Source organism: Coccinella septempunctata, chromosome 2, assembly GCF_907165205.1.
Source record: "Coccinella septempunctata chromosome 2, icCocSept1.1, whole genome shotgun sequence".
Classification (NCBI taxonomy): domain Eukaryota; kingdom Metazoa; phylum Arthropoda; class Insecta; order Coleoptera; family Coccinellidae; genus Coccinella; species Coccinella septempunctata.
In genome coordinates, this window is record NC_058190.1 from 54512608 (window position 1) to 54538917 (window position 26310).

General features: G+C 35.2%; 3 protein-coding genes across 3 annotated transcripts; 1 reads left to right on the plus strand and 2 right to left on the minus strand.

Moving 5' to 3' along the window:
- Nucleotides 1–311: 311 nt before the first annotated feature.
- LOC123307729 (methylenetetrahydrofolate reductase-like) lies at nucleotides 312–1906 on the minus strand. Its single transcript, XM_044890149.1, has 3 exons — nucleotides 1512–1906; nucleotides 965–1140; nucleotides 312–771 (listed from the first exon to the last, which is right to left on the minus strand). Exons 1-3 carry the CDS (start codon nucleotides 1864–1866, stop codon nucleotides 400–402), a joined length of 903 nt encoding a protein of 300 aa, XP_044746084.1. The 5' UTR covers nucleotides 1867–1906; the 3' UTR covers nucleotides 312–399.
- Nucleotides 1907–2312: 406 nt separating this feature from the next.
- On the minus strand, nucleotides 2313–3694 carry LOC123306920 (AP-2 complex subunit sigma). The gene is made up of 3 exons (XM_044889119.1): nucleotides 3545–3694; nucleotides 3291–3440; nucleotides 2313–3237 (listed from the first exon to the last, which is right to left on the minus strand). The coding sequence occupies exons 1-3, from the start codon at nucleotides 3545–3547 to the stop codon at nucleotides 2962–2964; spliced, it is 429 nt and encodes a 142-aa protein (XP_044745054.1). The 5' UTR covers nucleotides 3548–3694; the 3' UTR covers nucleotides 2313–2961.
- Nucleotides 3695–7431: 3737 nt separating this feature from the next.
- LOC123308299 (paired box protein Pax-1) lies at nucleotides 7432–25380 on the plus strand. Its single transcript, XM_044890903.1, has 2 exons — nucleotides 7432–7739; nucleotides 23994–25380. The coding sequence occupies exons 1-2, from the start codon at nucleotides 7730–7732 to the stop codon at nucleotides 24788–24790; spliced, it is 807 nt and encodes a 268-aa protein (XP_044746838.1). The 5' UTR covers nucleotides 7432–7729; the 3' UTR covers nucleotides 24791–25380.
- The last annotated feature ends 930 nt before the right edge of the window (nucleotides 25381–26310 follow it).

Here is a 26310-nt window from a genome sequence, read left to right on the forward strand (position 1 = left end):
GAAAGTTAAATTGTTGAATTTGAATAAAAATGAGTAAAATATTCGTTACAGTTTCATTTCTTGACCATGTTCCTTATCAACAGTGATACATAATATGTAATCATATTTCTCATTATTCAAAATACACATCATAGGCGTAAGACCAGACTGAACAAATTAATGCAAGAGATGGAAACCGCATCCACCATATTTTAATAAAATGGAAAATATTTTTCCTTTGAAATTCTTTAATTTGAATCCAGGAAGCAGTTTTTATATTGCACAGGAACAGAAGGACCTCATAGCCATATCCAAATTTGTAAATCACAGGATTGTTGTGCAAATAGTGTTTATTTTGGCCAAAATACTGGGTACACTTATGTCCATAGAACATAAGATTACAGATGGAGATGAATACTGTCATTTATGTTCCCGTAGACTTTTCAAAAAATTCTCGATAGCTCTGAATTCGTTCATGGAGAAAATATGAGGTGGCAGAAAATCCGTATCTTGAATTAACTTTTTAACTATTTCGGTGGATAGCTTCCAGCCGAAAGCAGCTATTTCATCATCCTTATCTTTATTTTCCTTCACGAATTCTATAGCCGGATCGTCTTGGGGCACTTTGCATAACTTTTTGAGCAAACAAAAATCCACCACCGACTGTATCACATAAACCCCTGGTATCACTGGCAAGTTGATCTTGTTTTTTCTTATAGTGGTAAGGAACTGTTTGTAAATATCGTAGGAGAATCCCGCTTGGGTGATTATGTACTTTGCTCCTGCGTCACACTGCAAAAACAATTAAAAACATATATATTTTACTTGAGAAGAGACTTGAAAAGGTTCATTCTATAATGATCAAAATATTCTGAAAATTTTAGTTGGAAAACGAAAGAATTATGAATTAATCCTAATTTTTGTCGGATGCCGCGCAAATTTTCATTCGAAATTCAATTTGGTCATTCTTAATGGTATTATTTACTTTTTCTTTCAAAAACTTCATATCATCTTCAAGAGTTTTCGAATCGGGATGTTTGTAAGGGAATCCGGCAACGCAAATCTCGAAATGATCGCCATAGTTCGCTTTTATGTACTTCAACATGTCCGGAGTGTGGGGAAAATCGTATTTTGATTCTTGAAGCTTGCACTCCTGAGAACCTGGAAAGAACTATTTTGAATTCACTACTCAAAATTGACAAACTATCAATATTTATCCACCGAGCAAATACTTTTCAGCAAAGTGTACATTGTAATAATATGAAATAAATATTCAATGAGTCCTAATATATTTTTCAATATCCCTTTTCTGCTGCTGTTTGACCCCAGAAGATATTGCTGTGCCTACTTACAACATTTTTACTTCTTCAGATTTTGAAATAGATGAGGAGTATTATACTGAACCAGTATTGATGAATTAAGTGTTGCCTACTTGCGCAAATTAATTTAAATCTCAAGAGTGTCGCAATGAGATCCAAAGACCAACTAATTTTCGATAAATATCCTCTACGTAATGAGAGGTTTATACTCACCTCCTCGTAGACATAACAAATTCCTCACACCAATAAATTTGGCGTAGTCCAAAACTTTCGAAAGCGAATTTTTGGTGTTATTTCGCGCAGTCACGTGCAAAACTACCGTGTGTCCTCTGGATATCAGATCTTTAGCGAGTTTCATAGATGCAATCTCTTCGGGTTTTGTATCGTAACTTCCCAACCAAATTACGGAACAGAAATTGACTTTCAACCCTTCAAATACATCGAGAGGAACAGGCTTATTGGAGGACAGTTCCAAAGAACAGTGTCGCAACTTGTTTCGGTTGAAGACTTCGGTCAGAGTTGGATTTGTCGGCATGTCGCCTCGATATTTTGGATTATCCGAATCCATTTTGACAATCTTGGCAAATGGGAAAAATTGTGAGTTGTTGCTAGGGTTTCGCGATATATATTCCATAGAAATAAATCTAGATTTTAATGTAAAATCTTATCGAAAAATGTGATTTGAAATTAAATTTTTTCTAAAGTTTATTGAGATTCTTTCACTAGTGTTTCAATAAGTTCAATCTGCTACATACATTTCCATCGTCTCCATATTTAATATATGGTGGATACGCTACGCGTGTTTTTGCTTGTAACAAAACGGCTAAACGCCAAGTAAAGTTCACAGAAATTATATCAGATAAGGGGAAATATTAAACTTCCCTTCGAGTTACTCACATCCAGTTCTTCAACAAACTGTTCAGTTTCTGCATTCTTCATTTCAATAAAATGTAAACTCGTACTCATTCTGAGGCGAAGAAATCACTGATAGTTTTGTGAAAAAATAAGTTAGACTATTCTTTCAGCTCTATACTCTTTAATTATCATTCGAAAAAATGGAATGTCACACCAACAAGTCATGCAATACAAACAGACAAAAATATAATTATACAAAAATTATTTCTTTTTAATACTAACAACTGAGTATCATAAAATATAGAAACTTAAAACTTATTTGCCTAAGTATATGTTTCAATTCTATTAGACAATTTAGTAAATTATGTGAAGGTTCTTGAATATTACAAATAAAATAAATCATCGTATTAACAGGACAAGAAATAATCTGTATCTTCAGATTAAAATTAAGAAAATGAACTTATAACGCTAAAAAATACACATCCTAATCAAAGACTTTTTAGCTTTTCAAGATTTACATTGAATCTTATTTTATTTTTGCATGATTTTTTCCAGTGATATCACCGAAAAATTCTTGATTCAACAGGTGCATATTATATTACCTAATTCTGACGAAAGTATTTAATGTTTGATTCTAATACTTAATATTTACACGAATTAAAATCTAACCTTCAATTGGTCAAAAATACCGTTTCAACCTTCAGCAATGCATTTTTCTTTTATTTTCACAAAATCACGACTAGCAAATGAATATCAGGTCCAGAATCATCGATAACACATTCAAGCCTTCACAATGTTTACTAAAAAATTATTCTAACGCATTTAGCATGAGTAATTGTTTCAATACTTTGGTTTGGGATGTTTCTCTTATTTCTCCAGCAAGAAACATTTCATCAACTACAGTATAGACTTTGTAAAAGTTGAACACTAAATCCAACTCGCAGACATTGTGGAAATATTCATTCAGGACTTCAACAAAATTATGTATGGCTTCGAGATAACAGAGATTATTGTCGTTTACATCAACACATATACAAAAATAAAGTCCCGCATACCTCCTGTAGACTATTTTGAAGTTACGAAACTGAAACAGAATAATTCAACAACTGTTCCCATAGATTCTAATCAGTATTGTACCTCTACAAAATTTGTATGTTTTGCATCTCTGACAGTTACTACAGCGTGAACTTCTTCAATAAGTTTTTGCTTTTCGTCGTCGTCGAAATTCATATACCATTTAGCTAATCTGGTTTTACCAGCTCTATTTTGGATGAGTATGAAACGGATCTGAAAGTAAATGTAAAAGGAGGCGGTATCAGTTTGCATTTTGAACTGATGTCGTTTTTTCTAGTCATATGGGATATTTGTTTGATGTTAATTATATAACCTACCATATTGTGGTTGAATTCGAATACGAACAAGTATCAGTTATTAAACGAATAATAATTAAATATTCTAAATCACAAATAATATTGATATTGACATATAAATGTAATGCTGTGATAAAAAATTCGGTTTGACATTGACAATTTTTTGACATCGACATCCCAGAGTAGTTAAGTCAAAGAAAGAGTAACAGAGTAACTCTTACTCTTACTGTTACCAGTGAACTAATAACCAAAGATTATAGAGTTCTATAATCTTTGCTAATAACTTATTATTAGTTCACTGACTGTTACTCTTTGGTTAAGTTACTCGTTGTTGGCCTTGTCGCCAAGTAGCTGCAACCAGTAACAGTTCCCTTAAATTTTATTTAAACAGTGACAAAATTTCTTCATTGAGTCCTTGTTATATTGACAAGGCAGGGTATTTTCAGTTTTTCATTTTCAGTCATAGAGATGTCTATGGAAATCGATCACTGGCGTACCTATTCATTTTCGGGAAGATTTTTACCACAGAACACTAATACAATATACAGAGTGTATTATCATTTTAGGCATCGTATCATGTGCTTGAAATGATTAGGAAATTTTTAAATTATTTTCTAATATCTCGAAAAATAATGACTTTTTCGCTAGGAAAGAAAGACACAATATTTAAGAAGAATCGAAAAGTTTTGAAGAAATTGCAATTCCGCTATAAATATGCTCGAGTCGAATTCGAGAGATTAAACAGTTCCTTGTCCAGTCATACGCCACTGGTAGTACCCATAAACGTTTTTTGAGAGAAATTAGTACTGGATAACACTAAACTAGGTTCATTTTCATGTATTAGTAAGTAATGATACATCCTGTACCTACTAGTCCTACCACATATAAGAAGTATAAAGGTTATAATAACCAAAGATATTGCATTAAAGTTGGTTACTCTTTGTTTTAACTCACCGTCAAAGGTTAATATATAGTTCTATGGCATCCCCCTTCAACAAATACTGGAAATATAAAATATAATCGTGAATCGAATTGTGTGATAGATATACCTATAGGTATAGTATATCTACCTATATTTTTAGATTAATTTTTATCTACCTATTCTGAAAATTTCAAAACCTATATTCAGAATTGAAAAAATCATTTTTTATCATCAAGTTTAAGTTGAACATTTCATTCAAAAATTTCCCGACACAATGGTACCTATTATTTTCGAACGATGAATACATATTTCCTCAAATGAAACATTCACCGGATTCGGGATTGACCTTCTAAGCTCTAGACACTCTGTGTCGTGAAATAATCGAAAATGTTGCATTTCTCAGTATCGCATCAGAGAAAAAAGGCGACAAAAAAAAACGCTTAACATAAAAGATATCTATATCGAGAAATCCGAGTCGTCCGTCGTTGTTACTGATCTATTATTTCGGCTCAAAGGAGACCGCCGTCAGATGTGGGCATTTTTTAATTTCGTCACTGCTTCCAAACAGGAAGCTTCAGGGAGGCGCACTGGCATCACATCTCCTTTGCCTTCAAACAAATGACATATGGCCCGCCACGCCCACTCTCTGTTCGTTAGCCAAATAATTGCACAAATTATTCCGATGACATGATTGGGTGCTTCTTACGGTTTGTTTATTACGAAAGATGGCGTTTGCAGGTATACCTGCTTATACGGTGACTTTTGACTTTATACCCCCTATGGGGCTATAAAGTACTTACCTACCCACCTCTATACGGAAGTATATCTGAGTAGTACATCTACCTATAGGCTATCCCTAATCATGGCAGTAGGTAGATGGTAGGTAGGTACTTCAGCAGCTGAAGGAAAGTACATATCCATCTAACATCTAAGTAAATAGGAATATGTATATAGATTGTAGGTAGGGACTCCTAAAAATTTGATTAGATTTAATTTATTAGATTTCTAAATTTGTATGCATAGTAAATGTAATAGGAGTTATCTAAGAAGGTGCCTATCTATAACCTTCTCAACTTGAAAATATTTGATACCTAACATTATCGCATCTACTTATTTTTTCTATATGACATAGGTAGGTATACGTCCTCCAACAAATACATATCTAATTGAAATCCTAAATTTAACAAAATTTATTTAAAAAAACTAGCCATTATCGACCAATTAGGCGTGCGATAGGCGTGGCAGCAAAATCAATTGGTCTTTGTCACGCATGTCTTGACACAGACTGAACTATCCCCATCTATACGATCTGCCTGTCCAATTGCATTTCATTTTATACCTACACCTGTAATCTGTTGTCTAACGTAACGACCAACGAAAAGTAACACGACAAATTAGGTAGAGAAATAGAGAAAGAATACCTATACCTATATACTTTTAGGTATAGGTATATTCTTATTGAAGGGCGTAAAAGGTCAGGGCAGAACTCAGTTAATTTACTTAGATGGAAGCTGTTTCGAAATTCTCTCGAACCGAAATAATTATGATGCAATTTTATTAATTAGGCATAATCTGCAATCTTCGATTGTTGTTCGATACGATTCAAATCTTCTCTTTTATTGAACTTAGGTACCTATACAGGGTGTACCTATCTGAATAACACCGAAAATATGTACCTAAGGGCTGATTCATTGCATGAGGTGGGTATTTTGTATGAAATTTTCGAAAAAGTTAGAGTTATTTAGGTAGGTACAGGGTGTCCGAGTTAAAGTGTCTCTATACCTTACTGTGGAAACTAAAAGAGATAGAAGAAAAAATTGAATACAAAACTTGTCTGTAATCGATTGAACTTTTATTTTTTATAACAAACTTCAATACAGGGTGCTCTGTTTTCTCCTGGTGGTATCAACTTTCTTATTTTAAATGGAACACCCTGTACCTATATTATTGCATTTTTGAATTACTTGTCAAATTTTAAGGTAACTTCGGTATGACATTTGGTATGACTTCGGTATGACAAGATAGGAACACTTTAACATGGACTCCCTGTACCTATCTGAATAACTCTAACTTTATATTATTATTATTATTTTATACAAAATAGGTGTATTAGGAAGATTTCGATTCGTGAAAACCTTTTCGTGAAAAGTTTTTCAGTTTTCATCAGGCAATAGATCGAAAATCAATGTTTTATAATTAAGTAGGTACCTACAGCCTATACCTACCTATACATAGGTACTTATACCTAGATATAGGTATACCCACCAATAGGCAATAGGCTATATCTTACACCTATATTATCCTATATAAAGGTACCTACTATATCTATTAGGATTCAAAATAGGTATGTAGATTCTATATAGCTATACCTATGTAGGTACCTATAGGAAGGTATAGGCAAAGAGGTATAGGTATAGGTAAGGATACGAAAGCTTAGATATCCTTCTTCAATCCCCACCAGTAGAAAAAGTAGCTATGAACCTACCGATAGCCTTCCTTATCATAAATATTAGAAAAAAAATTTCTCCTACCTATATATAATTTTGTGTACCTAAATACTTATTAGTATCCATACGTACCTAATTGTTTCGAGGTAGTTTCTGAAATTAATACCTATGTAGGTATAAAATCCCTATCGAAGAAAGTATTTATAAGATATGTAGTTTGTAGTTATAAAATTTAGATATCTAGGTACCTATCCAATAAGCTAATCTAATCGAATAATATGTAATTATTCACAGTAGTCATAAAAAGTAGGCTGTAAGTAATAGGAGCGTTCTGAACAAGCCAATACCTATTAGTTGGCCAATTAACGACATAATTGATTGGCGAAGGTAACGCATATCGGTGTATATCAGCCATTTTATTGCTCAACCGTCAGTTGGGGGGCGTGGCTTAGCTTCCACCTCTCCATGCTCCCTCAACGCGATAGGGCGGTCCGTTCCACACGATTTTTCCGGATATTCATTAAGTAGGTTAACTCCTTGACACTTTCGACTTCGTTTGGCGACTTCACAGTCAAGTGGTTGTCTGATGCGGCCGGTTGACCATTTTTTTCGTGAACGCCTCGCTTGGTCCGCTAATTTCCCGCATCGTCTCGGCTCTATGCATTGTTGAGCGTCCACGGGCACTTTGTTGGATCGTTAAGGACTTTGGTTAATGACTTGTTGTTACGTGTTGTTAATTTACGATTATCAACGGTTCACTCTTTCCGTCAAACGACCCGTTCAACTGGCAGATTTTACTTCGATTTGGAATACCACCTCATCTGATCTCTATCAAGCATGGATACAGGTAAGGAGTTACCTATCTGACACCTGACATCTCTCTTATTTCTTTTCGAAATGTAAATAAAAACTAACTAACTAGTGTTTAGGAAATTCGCCGTGGGTAAAATAGCCTATATCGAACTCTGATGTTGAAGCTTTTCGTTTAATTTCATATCGCCAGTTCACTGCCAGTCCCCACCGACAAAATGAATAGATAATTAGTTTGATCTTACCTAAGTGTTGGCAGATATAGGTCTCACCTAAACCTAAGTAGGCATATGTACCTTTAGATACCTACCTATAGATATAAATGAGTAGGTTATATGATATTTTTGACAAATAGCTATAAGTAGATATTATACCTACAAGTAGGTGTATAGATACCTATACAATCCGAAAAACCTTCTTATACCTAATCATAAGAGGAACAAAAATATTTTTAAAAATTTTGAAATCCTTTTTGCAGGCGCTCGTGATTCCTAACACCTATTTATACTTCTTGCATAAACCAATTCAAACAGGAAATATGGGGACATTTAGATTGTTGCCCTTTTTATGTAGGTACCTAAGTATACCTACTTACATATCTACCTATGTACCTATACAGTAATATAGAAAATTAGCATATGCCGTAGGTGTAGATACCTACTCATAAATTTTTTTCGAAATCGACTCCTCTTTCAAGACACAGCCTATAAAGCTCTTTAACGAATTGAGGGTCTTTAATTGTTTCTATACGGGTATCTACCAAAAAACACTAAGTCATAAAATTCTACATATAAAATCAATCGCTGTGTAGTTATTGCTCACACAATTTTTTTCGATCCCATAACTTTATTAATGGGGGTTAAAATAGCAACTCCTTATTATACCTATATTAGGATAGAACTTATTTCATTCTATATGGAATAAAAACAGGTCGCAAAGAACTGTTTTTAAGTTTTGATTTTTTTCTAAGAAAAAGTAGACATTGAATAGGTATATCTATCGAAATTTTGCAGGAGACTTTTTTTCTCCAGATCAATGGGAAAATATAAGAGAATTTTATTTTTCGGAAATCTTTCCCACTAAAAAATGTTTGATGGAAAATCATGGTATTTTCAACCCCTAACAACAAAAATGTTAATATGGGTCGAAAAAAATTGAGCAACATCTATTTAATGCTTCATATTATGTGGAGTAAAAAAAGTAAAAACTGTTAACTCGTTAACAAGCAAAGGCTGTATCTATATCTTGAACCGGAGGTGGAATAAAAAAAAATTATATGAACTACCTTTGCTAATTTTCATCGAAGAATCATGTCCTTAAGTCCTCCGCATTCATTTACAGACACCCATATAGAAAATCGGAAATTTTTCAGTGAAAAATTAGAAGGTAGGAACCTACAATTTCTCGGCACATTTTGTCAGTATATACCTAATCTTATCTTCCTGTCATTATATACCTAATATATAACTACGCACCAGAAATAGAACGGGGTAGTTGGTACCCCCTGTATATATGTAGCGGCAGCTGAAAATCGACATTCCGGAAATTCCGATCTGTGACTTTTTCACCCCTGCGGAATCGCCTAATTGGCATTCTGACCATCCCTCTCTGGTCGTAGACGGATTGACACGTGACGCCACCAACAATTTATCAAATCTGATGCATGGTCTGGCATCGGAGCTTATTCTATATGTATAGATATGAAGAGATACCACGTGGTCAGAAATACATGGTCGTTATTCCGTGAAAGACGAAGAATATCTATGTAGGTAATGTGTGTGCAAAAAAAAAGAATTTTTTTCCGGAAAACTTCATCTGCTGATTCTCGATAATTTTTCGAAAGAATATAAACATGGTTGACTTCAATTTTGCTCGATGAATAAGACACAAAATCCAGGGATCCCCGACAATACCTACTCCTCTACTCGTACCAAATTCCTAATTACTTAATATATCTACCTAAATAGTTCAAGATGGATGAAGAATGAACATTACTCTAAAAAGAAAAGAAGATAGATCTATGATCTGATTCAAAGCAATTTGAAAAGATTAACTTTATCTTATTCTTTGCTCATCTATCTGTAATCAAAATATGCATATAGATATCTATATAGCTATTATCCAATTTTACAGAAAAATTTCCATTTTCGTCTACCTATCGGTAAAAGTTAACTATAGACACCTCATCCAGCGGCAATGTTATGAAATTTCGGCTGAAGTGAAACCCGGGAGTTCAAGTAGGTAGTCACGAATCGAAAAAAAATTAGGCGTATTGTTTGTAGAGCGAGTACCTATATACAGTGTGGTCTCTCGACGATGAGCTAATAGACAGACGCGACGACAGTCTGTAATTTTGCCGGTAGCTCGAGCAGACGGACACCTTTATACACACACTTGAATAGGTACAAATCCATTTAGTGAACAAATTTACTATCTGCCGAGCAAATATTTGACTTTTTAACAGATTATTTGATTTGGGACAACTTGAGCGAAACCCTCATGCCGCTGACGAACGGTAGTAGGTACCAAATAAAAGCACATTACTAAATGGAAATCATCAGAAAGACATGCTTTTGTTTGACTTTCGAACAGTTCTCCATATCATTTAAATTATCCGATTTTTTTGATATTCCTCTATATCTACTATTTAAAATATTTATTTCCTTATAGGTATATTTGAAAATTTTTGTGTTTTTTTATAAGTATTAGAGGTATACCTACCTATATACTTAATATAGATAATTCCTATATCTAAGAAAAACAATTTTTTTTTACTTTGTCAGCTTAGGTATTCATTCTGCGACATTGAAAAATGTAAAATTGACTGGAAGCAGTTTCTCGCATGCGGCGAATGAAATAACATAAACATAATAATTACGAAATATCGAGAGATATGAGATGGAATGAACATTAATGAATGGGTTGCAACTGATGATGGACCTAGTTGCATGGACGACTCGTTGAAACGAGAAAAAAAAGCGAAATACGATAATATCATTATCGTCGACCCGCGATAACATTTGACAGCAAGGTTCACTGATAATGACGTTTAAACCTTTTGATTTATTCGATCAGAATATTTCCCTGAGATATACTCAAAGTCTGAATGATACAAAGTATGGATTTCTATCCGCTAAATATTTACAGGTATTCATTTCGGAATCGAATCAGGAAAATTTTGACTTTTTGATTTGATGAATTGTCAATACAAAACGTAAGTATATAATGGCATAGAAAATGGAAATGACGCTGCATCAAGAAAAGTCCTACTTAGGAGAATCAAACTTTCAAAATTTGGCCAAAATAAGCTGTGATGTTCGTAGTTGGCAGATGTTACTCGCGATTTCCTTCAATTTATTCTCTTTTAATTTATTTTTTATATCCATCAATTGGCCTTTTCTGAGAAAGATTCTGCACTAAACTAAAATATAAGTACATATGCATAGATATGGGTATAAAAAATGCCTATATTTGTCCAACTTATCGTACAGAATATATATTTGTATAATAGTAACGTAGGTGTACCTATACATGTATAATATTATCGAATTGCCTAGATATACATATACCTATGTAGGTTTATTTATGTATATGATTGGAGAAAACAATTTTGGCAAAGTTCTGGATAGTTAAGAAAACGACGTATTCCCCCGATAAATATTGCATTAAATTTGAAAATATATCTACGAACATTCCATCCGAAGTGCCCCATAAAGATTCCATATTAATATTCTATAAATCATGCATGTAAATGATAACAGAGTCAGATTGAAAATTCGACAGATACGGGTTATGTGAAGGTCACCTCGAATGAGTAAACACGAAATAAATATACACAAAAGATGAGATGGTTGTTTCGTAAATATCTTTCCACTCTATGTAGATTGAAGTATTTCTGACGTATCCCCGCATAATTTGTTTATGTTTTTATTTTTTCTTGTATTCACTGACTAAACATTTCACTGAAAACACACTGTTTGTTAGGTAGGTAGGTACCGTGCATTGAATTGGGAAAAATGCTTTCCTCAACTTTCAGACAAGGAAATAAGTTGATTATTCCCATATAGCAGATTTTGGGAAAAGCCAAATCGGGAAGAACCAACTTTATATATATTTTTTTAAATCTTCTTCGAAAACCTGCCTGAGAGGCTTGAGCAGAAATTGTTGTTGCGATGTCGTTGATCCCAAAAGTAAAGTATGTAGTTGGCGATGGCACATGCATGATCTTTTTCGTGTTGAACGTTGCACGCATTAATAACTCAACCACTAGACCGTTTCCCATAAAACTTCATACGTCAAAATTCTCGTTACATTTCGTGGTGTTTATTTTCCCTCTTATTGTCTCGTAATTTCCCTCTGATATAGAATTATGGGTATTTCAGAGGTTTAACCAAATCGATAACAATATTTAGAAAAATATCTACGATTTACGAATGATACCTACTCATCTATTAGAAGGTAGGTAATTGAAAATTTAAGGATGATCGAAAAATTCATTCCATACAATAAAACTTAAGAATACTTATACCTACAATGCTACATTTCTCTTCAATTCAAGTCAAGGCTATAAAATATAGATACAGTGTTTAAATAAGTTGCCAAAAAAATTTAAGAGTTTAAACTACATACTTTAAAAAATGTTTTAGGTGTTTCATATAATTTTTTTGAGCAGCCCCTACTTTGATACATCAGAATCAAAATTGAGTAGAAATTCTTTAGGAACTAGAAAGTAATAAAAATGTTGGTAATTTCCCCAATAATGGAAAATAAATAGTAAAATAGTAGTAAAGGGTGTAAAAATTGAATCAACAGTCCATTTTGCTTTGATTATTCTGTTAAACTTTGTATGGGAAATACAATGAATCGCAATGCCTAAAGCGAGAAATTAAATTTAGCGAAGGCATATCTGGTACATGCATGATCGGCGTCAAATATTCGCACCAACAACCGACGCTAAAAATAAATTTTAAATTAACAATTTATCATGCACCGCTGCAGTTGTTATTTAGACGTGGACAATTTTGAGCGCGCCATCCGAAATTTCCCATGAATTTGTTTTACTAGATTGCTCCTGCAACCGACCGTTAAATAGAGTGAAAAATAATCATCATCCATCTTCATCAACGTTTCTATTATGTTCGCACCAGATCGGTTATTACCCATATTATACTTTTATTGTACCTACTTTATATTTCTATTTTGAAACTTATAGTCGATTCTTTCATATTTTCGGTTCTCTCATTAGGAATGGTATCTAGCTGAAATATAATATCTAATCAAGGAACCTTGAAGTCATTCTAAGGTTCTTTTTCCAAATTTTGCTTGACGATTTTATAACTGATCTCATCTTTTTGGGAATTTTTCGATGGTCAACTGTCGTTTTTCTTCCAGAAAAATTATCTTAGATCTAAATGTGATACATATTCTGTAAGGGCAACTCTTCTAGTTATAAATCTGAGAATTTAATCCATCTCGGCACAACCGTTCGGTCTTGAGGAAGTTTTAACTGACCCCATCTTTTTGAGAATTTTTCGATGGTAAACTTGCGAGTAGTTTTTCTTCCAGGAAAATTATCGTAGATCTAAACGTGATACATATTCTAAAAAAGCAACTTTTCTTGTTAAAAATCTGATAATTTCATCCATTTCGGCACAACCGTTCGGTCTTGAGGAAGTTTCAACTGACCCCATCTTTTTGGGAATATTTCATAGGTCAACTTTCGAGTAGTTTTTCTTCCAGGAAAATTATCGTAGATCTAAATGTGATACATATTCTGAAAGAGCAACTCTTCTTGTAATAAATCTGAGAATTTCAGCCATCTCGACACGACCGTTCGATCTTGAGGAAGTTTCAACTGACCCCATCTTTTTGGGAATTTTTCGATGGTTAACTCTCGAGTAGTTTTTCTTCCAGGAAAATTATCGCAGATCTAAATGTGATACATATTCTTAAAGACTAACTCTTATAGTAATAAATCTGAGAATTTCATACATCTCGGCTAAACCGTTGGGTCTTGAGGAAGTTTCAACTGACCCCATCTTTTTGGGACATTAGGTTACCGTGGTTTGCCATTACCTATATCAATTGAAGGTATAACTTCCGATCAAGTAGGTTGTGATTTCGCGAGTATAAAAGTGAACAGTGAAATGAAAAAAATTCATTTCCTAAACTAGGAGTTCCTTTTTTTTCTTTTAAATTGTTTCTATACCTATGCAATTGAAAAAAAATGCCAAATATTGCTAGATATCAATCTCCGTCGGCGAGTTGAAGTTGAAAATTTAATTTTTCGTTTATACAAGTCGCGAGCGCTGCGACAAATAACGGTAGTACGTATGGAGTGACAGACGTCATGTCGACGCTGTCCGACCCTACATCACCTCCATTGTAGCGCGTCGAAATCTGTTTTGAATTAGTGAAAAGTTGACTAATGAACCGGGCACTTTAGACGATATTAAAAGGTTTACAGGCCACTAAATTCACTCCAACAAATCTATGAGACGCTCCGCTGTCGTTTTGTTGTACCGCCACCGTGATGCATGATCTAACACGTGTTGACACTGTCAAATGTCTTCTTCTTTTCCTTCTTCTTCGTTATGTTAGTTAGTTACCAGCCGAACTTGACTACCGACATCGGGGCAAACAAATGAACAAAAACGCAAACTTGGCCAAGGCGGCTTTGATCTGACCTGGGTAATTTATGTCGTCGCATTTGCTGCTCTTGTAATAGATTCACGAAACCAGGGACGAATCTTCAAAAATTTTCGGGACTATATCATTTTTTCAGGAATATGTTGGCTCCCATATCACTCTGTTATGAAATATACACGTTTCAATAACAATAACAATAACAATAACAATAAATTTATTCTCAGAATCCAGAATACAAAGAAATGAGAAACCGTCAAACAAAGAGAAAACTAGAATTACATTTCAAAATTCCTATAATCATATTTCAAAAACTCTAATACTGAATAAGGTTCAATATTGACGATCAAGTTGGTGAGTTTTTTCTTGAATCTTCTGAAATCCATTATATCTAATATGGCTTTGGGGACACTATTATACAATCTGATACATACATATTTGGTGTTTCTTTCTGTTAGAGTCAGATTATGTTGTGGAAAGTGATAAGGAACTGTTCGCCTGGTATTATTATTATTTTTGGAATCTTCAAAGTAATGGGGATTTTTTCTGGTAAAAAGAATACTCTCCATAATGAAGAGTCCGTAGAAAGTAAGAATTCCATTCCTTCTGAAATGGCCCCTACACGTTTCTCTATATTTTAATCCTATCATGGCTCTCAAAGCCGATTTCTGAAGTACAAATAATTTACTGGCATCAGAACTGCCACCCCAAATCACGATTCCATACCGAAGCAAAGAATCGAAACTTGCAAAGTATATGGACCTCAAAAGATTCACATCCACCCGTCGAGATAATACTCTTATCATGTAAAGAGCACTATTCAGTTTTTTACCAAGTTGTAGAACATGTTCACACCAATTCAATTGATCGTCCACATGAACTCCCAAGAACTTTGTGGACTGTGCTATCTTAACTGATGTATTGTTGAAGTCTATTTTTTCCGGAAAATTCAATTTGGATCTATTAGTTTTAAACATGACGCACTCTGTTTTTTCAATATTTAAATTTAGGTCATTCCCAATACACCAATTTTTAATCAATTCGAAGACAACCTGCGTTCGCTCGATACCTGACTGGAGATCCCTATCTTTCACAAGAGCATTTGCGTCGTCCACGAACAGCAAAATAGTGACAACATTCAGGACAAAAGATGATATAGCCGAAGGTAAATCATTTATAAATACTATAAAGAGAAGGGGCCCAAGAATACTACCCTGAGGTACACCCACATTCAGAATTTTGTCATTAGACGTGTGAACTCCAGCGCCAATGGTAACGGACACCCTTTGAGTTCTATTGCTCAAGTAACTACGTATCAACTTAAGCTGGCTGTCTCGAATACCATAGAGTTCCAATTTATTCAACAGTTTTATGTGATTTACGGAATCGAAGGCCTTAGACAGGTCGAGATAAAGTCCGATAGGCACCTCACTCTGTTCAAGTGCTTGAATAATTGCAGATGTTAATTCATAGAGAGCTGTGGTGGTGCTTCTACCGCTCAAGAAGCCATGTTGATTTGGCGAAAATATCCTGAACTTATGAAAAAAATTTAATAAGCGGTTGACCAATACTTTTTCGAAAACTTTACTAAATGTTGTCAGCAAACTGATAGGACGGTAATTATGAACATCATTAACATCTCCTTTTTTATGAAGAGGTTTTATAACAGCCAGCTTAAGTGCCGATGGAAATAAACCTTCTGTAAAAGCTCTGTTGATAATGTTAGACAGAGGTTTAGCGATTATATGGATCGATTTCTTGATGACTGTGATAGGAATTTCATCATAACCACAGGAGTTTTTACTTTTCATTTTGGCTACAATATCCATCAATTCCGCCTCGGTGACAGGAAAGTAATAAAAAGATTTGTCATTTCGACTGATACCAAATATAATGTCCGATATATTCGAATTATTGGAATGCTCTGAACGTGGGCCTGCGAAATACTGACTAAATTCATTGACAAGTTTTTGTGGGTCTCCAACATGACCAAAGACATCTTCTTTGGACGTATTTTTACCGGTTAGTCTACTCAGTATGCTCCAAGATGTTTTGCACTTATTTTTACTTGTTGAAATTAATTTTCTGAAGTAGTCTTGATTCATTCTCTTCAATTCCCTATCATAACGACGTTTTACTTCTCTGTATTGACCTTTAAAATTTGAATTAGTTTCTGACATTACAAATAAAGTATTCAATAATTCACGGAGTTTTTGAACCGGGGGTGTAATTGGAATATTAAATTTGTTGTAGTTTTTAACAGAAATAAATGGAAATGAGCCATCAAATATTCGTTTATATGTCTCATGGAATCTATCCCACAGAAGATCCACACAAGTGACAGAATCAGTTGAAAAAATGTTCCAGTCCACTTGAGACAAGGACATCAGAAACACCTCAGTAGTAGACTCATTCATTAGGCGAATATCTTTCTTGTTAATAACATCATCGAAAGATACAAAACTGAACAATTGCACTCTGTGATCAGAAATATGTTGTTCGAAAACACTTGCCGAAGTATCATTTTCGATATTGGTTATAATATTATCGATACATGTCGAAGATGTTGGTGTTACCCTAGTAGGTTCGGTAATCATACATTTTGCATTGAAACCTTCAACAAGTGATATGAACCTCTCTGCTAACAAATTTTTTGAAAGAATATCGATGTTGAAGTCTCCAGTTATCACAAAAGAACATCGTTCCCTTGTTAATTTCATAAAAATGTTATGCATCTTCTCAAAAAACGTATCTAAATCCAGTTTGTTAAAACAGCTGGGGCGATATATGCAAATGATAATTATTTTTTTACTATCGATAAGACATTCAACAGCTGAACATTCGATTACAAATGGAACTGAAGACTTAAGATCAGATCGTTCTTTACAAGTGATCCCACTCCTACAATATATGGCGCAGCCGCCGTGTTTACCTGTTTCTCGCGTGAAAAAGGAAATCAAATTATAGTTCACAAATTTGTAGTTCAGAAGTTCACATTCACTTTTCCAATGTTCTGTGATCGTGACAAATGACACATCAAGTTCATTTATAAACAGTTCCAACTGATTGAAACAATTTCCTATCGACTGAACATTTTGATGAACGATGCTATAACGCTTCTTTACTCGTTGATTTTGCTCTTCATCAGACGAAATAAAAAAGGATTAAGTCTTACTCCTTCCGGCCAAATTTCAGGGTTCCTCAGGGCTTCAAAAAGATGATCAGGTACCATTATCTTGAATGAGGAATATTCCTCTGGTCTATTCGATTTCATTCTGGAACATTTTACATCCTTAATTCCATTTTTCTCGAGGTGACCAACAATGACACTCTCCTCCATATTCGGGTGCAAATTACATACATGTAAATATTTAAATTTAGGTGCTGATTTTATTGCTATGTTGTCATTTTTGCAAGTACCCAAAATGGGATTGCTACGATGACGTCTTTTTCGTTTTTCAACTACAGTAAAACCTTCGTTATCAGTTGTTTTTGCTATCTTGTTGGCTGACTGAACATTGGAATGCAAAATTTGAGCTTCTGCACCTTTCGTAGTCGATGTATTTTGTGCTATAGCTCCTTCCTTATTCACATCTTGTCTCTCCACATTGGACTTGGACTCAATGGAACCGGACACGCTATGTGACAATAATTTGTTACCTGAAATAATTTTAGTAGTTGCCGTTGTAGAATTGTCAACAACTACATCGGAAATTTTCTGTTTTCCTGCCAGGCCAGCATAAGACATCTCAGTATCGCTACCAATTTTATTTAATAATTTTATATTTTCATCTTTCAGTGATATGACCTCCATTTTGAGGTTAAGTATTTCTGATCTCATTGAATCCAATATCGGCGAAATAGTTTCTTCAAGTATTTTCGTGATTAGACATCCCAATCCATCCATACTTTTCTCACCGTTGCCGACAGACTTCATAACGTGAGTAATGGCTTCGTCAGACCCACATATACCACACAGCCATTTTTGGGAACCAGTAGATTTTTTCAGTTGTTCGAAAAGTTCTCCAGTAATATTCACACATCCCATGTGATATATATGTGCTTTATTATTTGAGCACGATATTGAGTCGTCATTTCGACTTATTGATTTTGCACACTTCAAACACGTAACCGCCATCTTTGAATATTTTCAATAAGACAGCATGATTTTTCTCCTGAACAAAGTTGCAGTGCTTTACCAATATCTACTGATGGTATCTGGAATTATCTTCGAACTTAAATTTACCTAGCTGACAGATATCACTTCCATAGAATGTCTGTTCAATTTCATTCCAGACAGTTTTCTGATTTCCAAGGAAAAAATGAAAAATTGATTTCCCTAAACTCCGCATAGATCTACGATACTCCCCGTGTTTAGGTCTAACTTGAAGGGAATACCTCGTGCTTCAACATCCACGCAGTCAATAAATCGAATGTCTATACCCATCATTGAAAAAATTAACTCAGACTCACTTTGGTTATTGGTTATTTTTCGTACGAGAATTCTCCGCTAAATGGCAAATGGCTTAATACGTGCCTGTCTCGATTTTTAGTGGTTCTATGTCAGGAACCGTACACCAGCGGCGGCGGGCGGCATATTCGAAAGGAACAGATTGTGTTTTCGGGCATTTCGGGTGTCACGTTTCATAACATAATTGTATTTCCTCGGCCAACTAATAAATTTTCTGGCTGGGAGTTAACGAATGTTTCCGTTGATTCGGCATGATCTAAACATAAGGCGTCTCTGTCTTCATTCGCTCCTCTCTACTGTCATTAAAACTGCGCTGAAAGGAGACTTCATTAATTGTTTAATCGAAAAATGTGTATAAGAGCAAAATGAATAAAGTGAATAAGTCGAGAGATGTTGCACACTTGTTCAAATTTTTATCCTTCAAGGTACTGAACTCACCCATCGAAAGAGGAACAATTTTTTTATTTTCTCAATATGGATCGCTAAAAATGCAGATCCGATCCATTTGACAATTAGGTACTTGGTTGTGAGATAAAGCGCGTCTTGATCATTCGTACCTATATAAAAATTCAGCGTTTTACTTCTCAGGATAGTTTCTATAATAGGTACATACATTATTAAATATTTTTATCGTAAGTTACATTGATTACATACATCGAATACTACTTAACAATCATTCTAGACGATTTCCGGGTTAAGGATCCGAAAACTATCGACATTTTATCAGAAAGATAATGTTCTTGTCCTAGAAACAAGAGCACTTACAAAAAAAAGGAAGACGATCCCCGCCATCATCTATTTATGCCCGTACAATTACTAAAATGGTGTGGCTGACGTTTAGTGAATAATGTGTATTAAAATTCCTGCCGGTAATTTGCTGTTGGTCGTTGCCAAGCCAAACGGAGCCGTTTAATCACCCACAAATGTGTTTCACTTCCACATTGCCATTAAATTAAGACATTCGCCCATTTAGTTTGGGTAAAAATGAGGCGAGGAACCGCGGAATAGCTCAGATAGAGATTATGGGAGATACGAAAATGTGAGAATACTGACAAGCAAAGGTCTTTTATTATGTACCTGAATCCAATCCAATACGCCGCACTGAAGAGAGTCAACACTCTCGAAACCATTGTGAACAGTTTGTGAAAAACTTTTTTATATATTTTTTATTTTTTTTATAAGTCACTAGCCAATGATTTTTCGGAATATATAATGAAACAAATATTGATTACGTGTCCAATTCTTTCTGCATATCTGTCTGAAAATTTAGATGGTCATACGTTATTATCATATTTTGAGTGATACAAAAAACGATGCATGTCTATACCTATATGTATAGGTAAATTTTTCATCAGGCAGGTACCTATATCTATGCATTTTCGATTTCAAGGCAATTGCTTCGAGAAAACGGCGGGTAAATCGGAAAAGTACACGAGCTAATAACTCCCAAGTAATTACCTTTACAAGTATTGTGCACATTTCGAATGGATTTCGCTTTAATACATTGTAGTTAAAACGTTATCGTACAGGATTTATGGTATTCCTCGATTATTACTGCCATTGTTTTAGTGGATTGTTTTCCGAATAAACACCGGTATGCCGTTGAAAACTCATGTCTTTCTCATTAAGATTTCGTTTTATGCACTTTTGCGCTAATGAAAGTTTTCAAGTGCTCGTTAAATTCGAACTAAATCATGCGTTTTAATGCCGACCAACTCGATCGGAAGTAATTGGAGGAAATGCACTTATTTTTTTTCCAACAGTCATATTTTCTCTACTTGCTTGTGTGAATCTCTATGCCATTATATCTTATTTTATTCATTCACTGTTTATGAACAAACCAATTGATCTCAACAAGAAGAGATGAGATAAAGGAACTAGGACAATTTTTATACCAAATTTTCATAGCATACTTCCATGAAATTCGAAATACCCCAATTGTTATAATAATAATAACGTCTTTTTGACGTGGGGTACGTTTTTCGACAAATTTCATGATTTTCATTAGAGACGATATCTTCTTACCATTTGAGATAAAAGTATGTATGACCTACCTTTCATACCAACATTTTTACATTGGGGGTATTGACCAGAATAAAATTTCAGATCTTGCTGAAATCTGAAATACGACACACTTGTGGTCATTTTCTCAGCGTCTGTCGATAAACCACGTGTGTGGTTCTGCGGTACGTAATTTTTATTACATTTTATACGGTTGTATTTCATCGTGAATTGAAATGAGTAATGGAGAGAAGGTGGGTACATAAGGTTGCAATAAATATGGGTTTGTAACCTGAACAATACGTACCTACATGAGAGCCAGCGTATTCCTGTGAGAACCTTATACTTATAATCTGAATTTCTTCATATACCTATAGTTGGGTACAAATACAACACAGGCAGCTGCATGAAAGAGCTCTAGAATGATTAAATCTCGTTTTTAGCACTTGCCTTACCGTGACTTTGTCGGGACGTCCGTTTGAAGCCCCCCTCGTAACAAATTGCCGAAAAAACTGAACGGGCTCCAACAAATTTATTTTAATGAGTGAACAAATTTAGAATGTACGCTGCGAAGATGTATCTCTTTGGTCTCGTCGACAAGAGCACGAATTAAAAAATTACTTCTTCCTTCTGTTGTTCATTAATAATCATTTTTCGGTCTCATCTGATTTGGCCCCGTTTCATACTCTTTAACTTTTTTTACGATTTTATCTATAACGTCGGCCGAGATACATCTCTCTCTCTCTCTCTTATATAGAAACAAGGGTTTTTTATTCAACCACGCCTCAAAATATTAGTGTTCTATCCTATCTGACTATACCTAATCTTTTGGTGAATGGCAAGTGTAATTAATTGTAATAAGAATGTTAAACAAATTGCAATAGGTGTTCTTTTGATGGTTTTGGCAGGGTGATGTGGCTGATGGTAGGTATATGAGTTTAAATCACATAATGATCTTCTGATACATATTATAAGTATTCATTTTCGAGTCCCTATAGAAAAAGAAGGTTATCTTCACACAAAAAATTTTCAGAAACCATGTAAAGGAATACCTCCCTGTACCATGTAGTTCGTTGTTTGAGCATCATCCACGTCGTCAATTGTAACTGGAGATTTCCGACCTCCAGAGCTGTTCTTGTCTCGAAACCTTTGAAACCGACAACTCCAATTTTCTCCACGCATACTTTTTTTTTTGCCCCAGCCTTAGTCGGTTTCCCTACAAATTGGCTAGATGTATTCCAGTTAAACGCTAATTAGTGTCAGGCCTGATTATGAACTGCTCCCGTCGAAAATTCCCTCGCGAACTTTTTGAAAAACGATATGTATATAGTGCGCAGTGTCGTACGCTCCACTGGTATTTCTCTTTTGGTTTTAACGCTAATTGGAACATCTTTAGATAGAAGATGCGTAACATCATCCACAGGTGAAGTTCTTCGATTTTCAGCTTTTGGAACTGAAGAAATTTTTAGAATTTTGATTGCAGCACATTTTTTAAAGTGTGATTTTGCCTCTGGCGCTTATTTTCTTATTATTCAAGTGTGACATTTTGAAAAAAGGTGTGACCTTCCTACCTCATGTCACGCATAAACATTTTTTCTTCTTTGAATGAACGAAAGAAGGAACAACCAATAAACATAGAAATAATTCTTGTTTCTATACAGTCGTTCCGTATTAAATCTGCATGGGTATAAAATAAGATACCTACGTACAAGCGAAAAAAAACAAGGCTCGTTATTTTTCGAACAGGAATCATGTCTCCTTTTCAGCAGCTATTCAATTTCAGACATTAATAGCTTGTAGTCATTTTTGCGTAGGTGATCCGAGCCAATTTTTATGGCACTTAAACATTTCGCCTTCTCGTCTTGCTCTTTTACATGAAAGACATTGGATATGACCACTTACCTTTTTATAGGCTACCATGTAGTCCTTTATGCAGGGATATTGCAAACGTGCCCGGTGCATTTCACGGGTATCAAACCTTTAATAACTACAACAAGGCATTCGAATTGCCTCCTGCTGGAATGGATCCCATTTTCATCGCTGCATGGTATCAGATGCTATATGCTCTCGTGGGACAAGTGACTGCCTTTATGTTAAACAGCAAATTTTATTACCTACCTATCCTTTTGTTCAATAAATATACCTAGTATATGAAGATATCTCTTATAATATACCAATAACACGTGAAATATTCGTTTTTCCACAACAAATGTCTAATTTTCATCAGAAAATAAGTAGAGCCAAACTTCATATATGCGAATTTAGTGAAACGTGTCATATTATAGTTTTCAGAAGCCATTAACCTGTATTGAAAATCATTCATTGATTTAGTTGAATGAGTTTATGCTCTTAGCATTTCGATTATAAAGAAAGAAGAAAGATATGCCTAACCTAACTAACTGCTGCATTTCATGAAATACAAAATATTTTCGGAGGACAAGTTTCATTCGAGATAATTCAAATGAATACTTTCGGGTCCAAGCATCAGGATTATTACGTTGAAACAAAGTCGAGTTAATGGGGCCAAGGCGTGAGCGACTAACTAATAAATCAAAAAGTGTCCCCACAAAGAAACCGACCTCTTCAAATATTCTCTGAACCCCAAATTGTAGACAGGAAATTATCCACGGTCCCGAAGGATAACGTGCTCTTTGTGTACGAAATGATACACATATGTCCATTCATTTTCGTTGCTGAGCATTTTTGTTTCTTTATTAATCTTTACTCGATACTAAGATAAGATACCTACTATTGTTATCTGTTGTTAGATAACTAATCCTTCAGTCACGCTGTTTTTCTTGAAAAAACGCTTGGCTTTTTAGACCACCATAAAATATACGGGTATCCTATACACCTTTTCTTACAAAAAAATCCAAGGTTTCAGAGAAAGAGGTAAAGTTTGACAATTTCTCCTCTCAAATCTTGAAAACTATCATAAAAATCGGAAATCTTTCCTTTGGTGTACCTACTTATATTGAATTCTGATTAAGATGAAATGTTTTCAGTAGAACGTTTATCATTCTTCGAAATTTGGTCATATAGATAACTCTCTCACCCTTTATAATAACCCCTAGAATCCCTAGAAGTACCTACATATGTAATAAAACATAATTTTTTCGTGATTTACCATGAAAATATCGAATGGTCGAATAAAAACGAATATTTTTTTTCCAGATGGCCAGATCCAGCAATACGGAGAAGTGAACCAGCTCGGTGGTGTCTTCGTGAACGGTCGTCCTCTGCCCAACGCCATCAGACTCAGGATAGTCGAGCTCTCCCAGGTGGGCATCAGACCCTGCGACATCTCCCGTCAACTGAGAGTATCTCACGGTTGCGTCTCCAAGATACTGGCCAGATACCACGAGACCGGCTCCATATTACCGGGCGCCATTGGAGGCTCCAAACCGAGGGTGACGACGCCCAAGGTGGTTGCCTACATAAAACAGCTGAAGCAGAAGGACGCCGGCATCTTCGCGTGGGAGATACGCGACAGATTGCTGTCCGACGGCATCTGCGACAAGTACAACGTTCCCTCCGTCAGTTCGATAAGTAGAATTCTAAGAAATAAGATCGGATCTCTCGTGCATCATCCGGCGCCTCACCATCCGTCCCTCTACAACTCCATATATCCCTCGTACCCTTACAACGCTGCCCAGCAGAAGATCCATCAGCACCCTCAGAACACGCACCATCATCAGCGGTCGAATGGTCCGCATTGTTGGCCCAGTTCTCACTCCGTCAGCGACATTCTGGCCGGGGTGCACGCGGCTGCCGCTTTCAGGACGCCCCCGACGCCCAGCGCCCTGCCGTCCGGACCTTCGCCGCCGGCGGTTTCCGACTCGCAGAATTACAACTATTACATGTACTTGCAGTCCGGTAACACGGCGGCGGCGGCAATGCACATGGTCAATTCCAGTATGAACCCCCATCATCATCATGGTTTGGCTGTGCCGCCCGGTGCGCACCTCTAGTTGTGCGCCCTCCCCTTATATTTATTCCTTTCTTGTAGATATTTTTTAAAGAGGTTATTATTCGAGATATTGGAATTTCGAACATTCTCAATCATGAATTTTCTCCGCGTACTTATTTCAACGTCCTTAAAAATAGTTCAGGTATAGTTATTCAAACCTAGATATGCCTATATGCTCCGCATATGACCAAAATCAAGAAATATTTGCTTCGTTTATAGTTAACGAGCCTTTAATCAAAAAAATTCGTCGACAAGTAAGCTGTGGGATTCTGAAGGTTGACTTCTGTGACGTTAAACTTGTACCACCATATTTTTCGCAAAGGTAAAGGTGAAAATATATAAAAATCCAGGACCGTTCCAAGGAGGGGTGCTCCGCATGCGGGCGACCGTCAGAAGGGGCAGCACCCGCGCAGTAGCGGGGAACCGTTTCGTTAAATAGTTCAAAATATATCGGCCCCGGTCATTTAATTGAATAATTCGAGATCGTTGATTACGAATATGCAATTAGATTTTTTGTAGGATCAGTATTTCAGGAAATAAATCACTTTTATTGGAAAATTTGGAAAAAATTTGTCAATTTTGAGGAGCTGAAGCAGCTATAACAAGAGAATTAGAGATATGCTGATTTTTTTAATGATAGATTGATCCTTTGCCAATAGAAAATTCCAATTTTCATTCATCAACCGTGAACAGCCTACATTTTATGATTTTTTCCGCGAAGGTCCGAAATTTCCAATTTTTCATCGACCATAACTTGAGAAATAAATTTTTAAAAAAAATATCTGTTTGCATATTCGTTATCTACGTCCTCGAATTAGTCGACAGTATAAATTTGGTTTCGATCGGAGACCAAAAATTTTTTTCAAAAAATCGCGATTTTTCCATGCATATGTAGGTATGGAAAATTCGAAAAATTTTCGATCCCCCCGATTTCCACCAAAATTGAAATATTTACTAAATCGAGGGCGCTGATTACGAATATGTAAACAGAATTTCGCTGAAGGGATTAGTTTGCAAGTTATGGTCGATGGAAAATTCGAAATTTTGGACCTTCGCGGAAAAAATCATAAAATCTAAACTGTTCAAAGTAGGTGAATGAAAATTGGATTTTTCTATTAGGTAAGGATCAATCTATCACCAAAAAAATCAGCATATGTCCAGTGACTTTTTTCTGGCTGCTATAGCTCTTCAAAGTTGACCAATTTTTTCGGAATTTCCCTCTAAAAGCTGTTTTTTTCTCAAAGTACTGATCCTAGGAAAATTCTAATTACCTCTCCGTAATCTACGACCTTGAATTAGTCAAAAAAAATGACGCAGGTCGATGTAGTTCGAAAAATAAAAAATTGTTTTGATTAAGAATAACTTCGTCTGGTACCTGCTTGTTTACCCGCGCTTTACCATCTAAATTAGCCCGAACAAAAAATTATTCATTTAGTTATATCGATACGGGTCATTTCACTGACTAATTCGAGGTCGTAGATCTCGAATATGTAATTAGATTTTTTTGTAGGATCAGTATTT